Source organism: Elephantulus edwardii, unplaced genomic scaffold, assembly GCF_000299155.1.
Source record: "Elephantulus edwardii isolate Elephantulus edwardi_28Jun2011 unplaced genomic scaffold, EleEdw1.0 scaffold00291, whole genome shotgun sequence".
Taxonomy (NCBI): domain Eukaryota; kingdom Metazoa; phylum Chordata; class Mammalia; order Macroscelidea; family Macroscelididae; genus Elephantulus; species Elephantulus edwardii.
This window is the reverse complement of record NW_006400041.1, coordinates 2,033,631-2,041,999: the sequence shown is the minus strand read 5'-3', so window position 1 is coordinate 2,041,999 and position 8,369 is coordinate 2,033,631. Positions and strand designations below refer to the sequence as shown.

The 8,369-nt window shown below is 36.3% G+C and overlaps 1 protein-coding gene across 1 annotated transcript in view; it reads left to right on the top strand.

Annotated features, from left to right (window-relative positions):
* The window catches only part of TMEM131 (transmembrane protein 131), a 408,192-nt gene that overhangs the window by 239,626 nt on the left and 160,197 nt on the right, over positions 1-8,369 (top strand). Inside the window, exons 8-11 of the mRNA XM_006900709.1 lie at positions 1,036-1,116; positions 4,812-4,962; positions 5,054-5,110; positions 6,105-6,166. Coding sequence (XP_006900771.1) covers positions 1,036-1,116; positions 4,812-4,962; positions 5,054-5,110; positions 6,105-6,166 — 351 coding nt within the window. The remainder of the gene's footprint in view (positions 1-1,035; positions 1,117-4,811; positions 4,963-5,053; positions 5,111-6,104; positions 6,167-8,369) is intronic.

Sequence of the window (8,369 nt, the reverse complement as noted above, 5' to 3'; positions counted from 1 at the left end):
TGCTATAAATTGACCTCTAATTACTGCTTTGGCTGTTTCCCAGAGGTTTTGGTAAGTGGTGTTTTCATTGTCATTTGTTTCAAAAAACTTTTTAATTTAATTTTTTATTCCTTTTAGTACCCAGTCATGTTCTAGCAACGAGTTTTTCAGCTTCCAAATGCATGGTTTTTTTCTCCTTTATCGTCCTATTATTAATTTCTAATTTTGTAGCATTATGGTCTGAAAAGATGCTTTGTATTTTTTCTGTGTTTTTGAATTTATTGATGCTTGGCTTGTGTCCGCGGATGTGATCTACTCTCGAGAATGTTCCCTGTACATTGGAGAAGAAGGTATACTGTGTTTTTTGGGGTGCATTAGCCTGTAAATATCTGTGATGTCAAGTTGGTTTATTGTATGGTTTAATTCTTCAGTATCTTTGTTGAGTTTCTTTCTGGTAGTTCTATCTTTTCTTGAGAGGGGTGTATTGAAGTCTCCATGTATTATAGTAGTGTTGTCTATTTTCTTTTTCAGCTTTGTTAATGTTTGCTTTATGTATTTTGCAGGTCTTTCATTTGATGCATAAAAATTAAAAATTTTATAAAAAAAAGAATACTTATGCTCATCACTATTTCAGAATTGCTGTTATCAAACTTACTGCCTTAGATCTTGTTATAAATGACCTTCAATCTTACCATAAATGTATGTAAAGAAGCATTTTTAAACTATAAATAATGCAAGTATTGTGTGTAACATTTGATCATTTCCATAAATTATTTCCTTTGGTTAAAATAAAAGTTAATATTTTGTGGATGGGTTCTTAAAATCCCATCTTTTAAAATACTTTTGATAAGTTTAATTTTCAATTATTTGTCTTAAGAATTGCTTCCAGGTAAAGAGCACAGAATCTAGTTATACAACAATGTTTTTGATACATACATATCTGTAAACATTTTCCATTTTTTTCTAATGAATACTTAGAATGCCAAGTTTAACAGCAGATCACTTTCATTGACACTCTGAGTTTCTATTTAATTACCATGTCTTCTGTTGTCCTAGGTGGTAGAAATGTACTCTAGTGGAGGAGATCTTCACCTTGAACTTCCAACAGGTCAACAGGGAGGTACTAGAAAACTGTGGGTGAGTGCAGCCAGATTTCCTCTGATTGTGTGGTCATGTGAAACTAATTACTCCTTTAGCTACAGCCGAAAAAAAATGGCTTATCTCTTGAAGGAATATGGATGGTATTTTCCTTAATTGTTGTCTTAATTTTATTATAAAGTATTTTTAACCTTTGACTGACAAAGTAAATAGATGTATAAAGAGTAATTTTAGAAAGAGCAGGGAACAAAATTGGCTGGTGCTTTAGGCTACCATGTAGAAAATAAGAAATTTCAACTGTGTGGGTTTTTTTGTTTTTTGTTTTTTGTTTGTTTGTTTTCAGAAATATATTGGTAAAGGTACCTGAGAACCTAATCAATTATAAAATACTGTATACTAAGATTTTTAGTGGTAAAATACTGTTGAAAAGACTTGTCACGTTTTTGAAGGATGCAAGTTAGAAGTTAAGATTCATTGTTAAAAGAGAAGGTGGTGTGTGCTGATGGAGCCTAGTCTTACATCTATAATGACCTGGATATTTCAAATGCAGATCCTCAGCATTCCAGGCAAAAGGTGCACCTTTAACATTATGGACATTTAAAAGAGTAGTCTGTTTCAGTGATTAGAGTATCATTGTCTCTTAAAAAGTACTAGCAAATATTAACCAAATTTTTTAGTATGTAATTAACTACTTTATTTGTAAAAATTCCTGCCATTTTAGAAGTGAATGGATATTCAAACATTATTTGTATTATACTTAACAATCTGGAACAGGACAGACATAAATTATTAAATTAAGAGGGAGAAGAGTGAAAAGAGAGATTAAGGAAAAGTTTACACATAGATAGAAAACAGTGAGGAGAGTAGACAAATAGGAGGGGAGGCACAGGGAGCAGAGCTTGGCGAATGGATGTGTTAGGGGGAAGGGAAAGGGAAGGTTCAGCAAGGTTTCCAGAAGACCAAGTGAACAATGGATTACATCATTGTAATTAATAGGACAGACATAGGGTTAGGGTGAAAACAGAAAAAGAGTGGCTAGATAATGAACACTGCATTGGAACAAATGAGGGGAAGGGCAGTCCAAAAGGAATGTATGATTAGGCATTCATTATATATACACGAAAGCAATCTGGAACAAGAGGTGCTTTGCAAAGTAGACCTGGGAGGGAGAGGGAGGAAAATGTGCAACAATAAAATGACTGAAAACCTAACCTATCTTTAAACTTTTGATTACAATTAAGAAAACCCCTTTTTGATGTATGATATGGTATTATGGTTATCACAGGAGTCCACAATTAAGGTTGCATAGTGGAATGTACTTGGGGCGGCAGGAAGGGTGTGGGGGGATTGTGTCCCAGGGAGGGAGTGTTTCTTTTACTTTTGGAAGAGAGGAGTGAACTGGGGGTGGGGGAAGGCTGGGCGGGGAGAGAAGTGCAGCAATGAATGAATGGAAATCCAAAATCTCTGTAAATGCTCATTAAAATTATTTTTAAAAAAAAGAGAGAGAAAACCCCTTTTTAAAAAAATTGGATGAAATAGTGGTTTAAAAAAAATGGGGAAAAATCCCCAAATGTATGTGATGTTGTTGTTATGTGCCATCGCAACTCATAACGACCCTATGTACAGTATTCCTAAACCCCGCTCTATCCTATACCAATCTTACTGTCTCTGACACACCTACCCCCATTACCCCAATTACTGAGTCAATCTATCTCATTGTGTCAATCTACCTCTCTTGTGCTGTCCTGTCCCTCCACCCTCCCAAGCATGATATTCCTCTCCAAGGACTGGTCCCTCCTTGCAGCATGCCTAAATTATGTCAGACTAAGCTATTAAAACCAATTAAAAATGCTTTCAACTATGCTTTGAAATACTATGCTTTTGAAAAACCGTGCTTTGATGAACAAAGGCTTTTCCATCAGTGGAAAGAGGGAATAAATGCAAGATTTGAGCCAAGGTCACTGAAATCCCTACTCCCCTGTATCTGAGGAAGAGCTTCCCCCCATGAATAACCTGGAAAGACTTTATTAATTGCCTTCTAGTACACACACGTACACTCACACTCACACACTCTCCCCCCTTTCTTTATTAATTCCCTTCACGCACACATACACACACTCTCCCTTGTTCCCATTCCCTTGCTCCTGGTCCTGGAAAGACTTTGTGAACCTGATACTATGATGTTAATTGGAACATTTTAGAAACTTAATTATTTGATAGTGATTTCATGAATCCCCAAGACAGGAAATGTTGTTGTTAGGGACCATCTCATAGTGATGCTGTGAACAACAGATCTGAACCTTACCTTATCCTGTGCCATCCCATCATCTCTAAATATACTTGAGCCCAGTGTTAGAGTCACTTAAGTAATCTGTTTCGTTGAAAGTCTTCCTCTCTTAAACTGATCTTCCACTTTTCCAAGCATGAATGAGGTCCTTCTCCAAGGACTGAACCCGCCTTACAATATACCCTAAGTACATGAGATGGAGTTTCACCATTCTTTCCTCCAAGGAACATCCTTGTTATACTTTCTTCAGAAAAAATGTTTTGTTTGCTTAGCAGTCCATGCAATATTCAGTACTTTTCTCCAGAACCACAGCTCAGAAGCATCGATTCTTCTTTCTTTATCCTTGGTCATTGTTTAGCTTCCAGATGCATAGCAAACAGTTGAAAAGACCTTGCTATGGATCAGGTACATCTTAGTCTTTAGTCTTATCAGTCTGGAGAGATCTTTGATGGCAAATTTTCCCAGTGCACCTCATCTTTGATTTCCTGATTTCTGGTGCCAAGGTTATCCATTATGGATCCAAGATGAAATCTTTCTTTAATTAACATTGAGTTTCTGTTTATGAGGATGAAAAATATGACAAAAGATATTGATGAAAGTTGCACAACTTAATGGTATAATTTGTTTCATTCAATTACATATGTAAATAATGTTGAATGGGCGAATAATAATATGTTTACAACAATTTTTTAAAATTCACTGAGTATTTATAAAATAAATATTTTTAGAGTGTGCATAAATATTCTCTTATAGACTACAGAGTATGTGCTACATTCCATTCTAAGAGCTTCACTGAATGCATGTGGCTCTGAATTTGCTTAGAAAACTTTGTTATGTTTTAAAATAAATTGAAGCAGAATTGAAAGCCTTTTAATTATCACTTAAAGAAATTCACGTGGACTGGTGAAAAATATTTCCCTCTAATGATGGCATTTCTGTTGCACAGAGAATTTGAAACTGATTTATAGCAAAGTACCACCTAACATTATATACCCAGTTTCATAGATGGTTGCTGTGCACCATCGAATTGGAACCAGCCCATAGCTGACCCTCTGGCAGGTTTTCGGAGACAGTTAATCGCACAGAAATAAATTGCCCTTCTCACAGAACAGCTGGTGGATTCAAACCTGGTGTCTTTGGGATTGAGGTGCAACTTCTTACTACTAGGCCATCAGAGCTTTTAGTCTTTTCCATGTACTAGTCTGTTTTCAGGTAATTTGATTCCTTTACCTTTTTCACTTTAAATATTTCATGTTTTATCATTTCTAAGATGGGCAGTTTTTATATTTTAAAGCAGTACAGAATTAGAATGCCCATCCCAGTCACTGAGTAGTTGAATTGGCTATTCTTTCTTAGTAGATACTTAAAATAATAAAGCGTGCTTCCATCCATGTCACATTATTCAATAAAATATTATTTTGCAACATTACAAAAACTCCTATTGCAGGAAATTCCACCTTATGAAACCAAAGGAGTGATGAGAGCCAGTTTTTCATCTAGAGAAGCAGATAATCACACAGCCTTCATACGAATAAAGACCAATGCTTCAGACAGCACGGAGTTTATCATTCTTCCTGTTGAGGTTGAAGTTACCACAGGTTAGTAGAGACTGAAGCAAGGCCAGGAGTGTCCTGTGTAGCTTGCTCTGGCAAAGTGAAAGATAATTATTTGCTTTTCTTCTTTCCCTAGCTCCTGGAATTTATTCTTCAACTGAAATGTTAGACTTTGGTACACTACGAACACAAGGTAAAAGAAAACAGCAGTCTTTTAGATAAAAATAATACAGTCATTTAATAAACATAAAAATTCCTGGACCCAGAGCTGTAGAACTCTTATTTTAGCTACCTTGTAGTTTACTATTCAGAGTTATTTTTCTGTAGGTATTATGATCTTGTACAAGCCTACTTTTTGAAACTCAGAGACTTTAGAGATTAATTCCATTTCTGGGGGAGGTACATTGCTGCTTGTTGGTTGTTGATTCCCTTTGGATTCCCGAGGCCCCTGTGTGTGCAGATAGAACTGAGCACTGTGGGGTTTTCAAGCCTCTGGCCTTTTGGAAACAAATCACCAGCTTGTCTTCCAGGATCCCTCTGTGTGGTTTGATCTCCCAACCTTTTGACTAGTAGCCAGTCACTTACCTACCAAGTGAACACAAGGTCATGGGATATTGGAAGATTCGGTCTCTTGATTCAGTTCCTCAGCTGTTCACTTATGCGGAATCTTTTTAAAAAATAGTAAGATATTTACATTAAAATGACATAATGACAATAATTTGTCCATATGGTGAAAAGGAAAATCCAGCAAATTTTGAAATTAGTAATAATGAGGTAACAGTTTTTCTTAAGGAAAACTTGAAATTTGGGTCTGTATGGGCCATGTATAATTTGAATGTGGTTATGCAGGATTGAAGGCCACATTTTTAAAAACTTGATTTGGTTTCTATCCTAGTTTTACATTGTATAATGTTTAAAATTTGCCTCCTTGTGCTTTGTTGGAAAATTAAAATATTAGGAATAATAACCATATTTCACTGAAAGATTATGGAATTTGGGGGGGATTTTCTTCTTGATTTTTGCAAGAAGAGACCAGTTCTTACCATACCCAATATCCTTATGAATTCATGATCTACAACATTTTATTTCGTGTTTCTGAATAGATTCACTTTGCTATAACATAAAGATTCTAACTTGCTATAAATCACACCTTGTAAAGAAATCTTTGTTTTCCTCAATTCTCACAGATCTGCCTAAAGTTTTAAATCTTCATTTATTAAATTCAGGAACAAAAGATGTACCAATTACAGTAAGTTTTTATTTCTTATTTTTATGCCTTTGATTTATGACAAAGTTAAAAACAGTAAAACCCTTGCTCCGAAAGGAATTCCATTCTGAGATGGCCTGCTGACATTTCTGCAGATATATGGCTTGAGAATTCTACACTTAGCTACACCAAATTTTAAGAGTGAGGAGAGAATTAGACAGTGTTATCCAGATTAAGTTTGAACCAAAGTTCATGATACTTTTGCTCCTGGAATGGAAAAGGTTAGTGTATTTTGATACCTCCTAGGTTCTGTGTACCTCGTGGAAGGTAAAACACACTCTGAGGATTCTATTAGGTATAGTTGTTACAGCCTAAAGGTATGAATAAGTAAAATGAAGAAAAAGTGATTCAGATGAGTTGAGAAACAAAGATACTGAAACTATTGGGGGAGTGGTATTTACGTTTTGCATAGCTGTCTTTTCTAACTAGTGGTTTATTCAGTACTCAAGGAAGCCACCGATAGACTAGAGTCCTGTTTTCCCCCACACATAGGTGCAGAACAGGTAGCTTTTATGCCTTGAAGTAGATGTGAAATGTCATTAGGTAAAATGGACATATAGTTGCATATTACTGAATCTCCTGTAATTCACACCTCAATTCCTTAAGGGTGGCTTCAAAGACCCATAGCCTTTCCATGGACAGTGAGAAATTGCTCCTTTAACATAATATCACTTCCAAAAAAAAACGCCAAAGCTGAGATAACTGCATTTTATATCTTTATTTATCTGTCTTAAATAACTACTTTAATGCATGTTAATACGAACTTTCAAAACAATAGTAATTTTCTTATTTCAATGACTTTTGCTTGATTCTGTCATGTTTTTATTCTGTTTCTAAACTACTAAGCTATATAAAAATCTCTCTGGAATGAAACTGTCGACAGCATATTGTTTGTTTGCATTTCCTACTTAGAGCAGTTTCCTCTCAAAATATGTAATATAAAGAATCACTCCTATTTTGGGAGATTAGTGTTTAATTTTTGTTCTTTAATCTGTGTTTAAATAGTCATTAAACCATAGGCAGTAGAGCAAAGTAAGAATAATGTCAATGTCTATAAATATGAATTAATATATGTTGTATATTAATGGGTATGTGGTTGTGTATGTGCCATTGAGTCACCTGTGACCCTACAACAGCCATGAAACCTGCTCTATCCTGAACCAACCTTATCATCTCTGACAAACCAACAACTGTTACCCTAGTCACTGAGTCAGTCCATCTCACTGAGGATCTTCCTCTCTTGCACTCTCCCTCCTTCCTGTCAAGCATGGTGTTTCTCTCCAAGTCCCTTCTGGTCACGTGTCCAAAGTTATTTGAGACGAAGTTTCAAAATCCTTGGCTCCAGGTTTCACCTTCCCAAGACAAGCGTCAGATGGAGCTTTAGAATCCTTGCCTCAAAGGAGTAGACTGATTTCACCCTCTCCAGGATGAACCTGTTTGTTCTCCTAACAGTCCATGGTATATTCAGTACTCTTCTCCAGCACCACAGCTCAAAGGCATCAATTCTCCTATTAGTATAAAGTTCTGAGATAGTGTTCTTTTTCTTTTTTATGTGAAAACACACTTTATTAGTAAAGTTAGTAGAGGATGGGACGTCACCCCTCTGTATTGCTAACTTACTTCCTTCGGAAGTCCTCTTCACTCCCTTGAGAAAAATGCATGCACACATATATTTTAGGTTTTTCCAGTCAGTGAAATGCAGAAGTCTAAGAATCACTGCTCTGTTTGACTACTTTTAAATCGTGCTTTATATCAAGGATTGTGATAGTTTGTGTTGTTTTTGTTTGCTACATAAGGGCTTCTTCCATAATGGAGTATAAAATTACTTTTACTAGATTTATATAGGTTACTTTGACTGTAACCTACTCATTTTCTTTCTGATTTGTGACACTGGATTTCTTCTCTAACCTGGCTAGTTAGATGGAGTCATGGTGGTGTTGTTGTTGTTATGTGCTGTCAAGTCGTTTGCGACTCATAGCGACCCTATGCACAACAGCCCTAAACCCTGCTCTATCCTGCGCCAACCCATCCCGATTACCCCAGTCACCGAGTCAATCCATAGAGGGTCTTCCCCTTCTGCACTGTTCCTCCACCCTCCCAAGCATGATGTCCCTCTCCAAGGACCCGTCCCTCCTGGCAACATGTCCAAAGTATGTCAGACGAAGCCCCAGAATCCTTGCCTCCA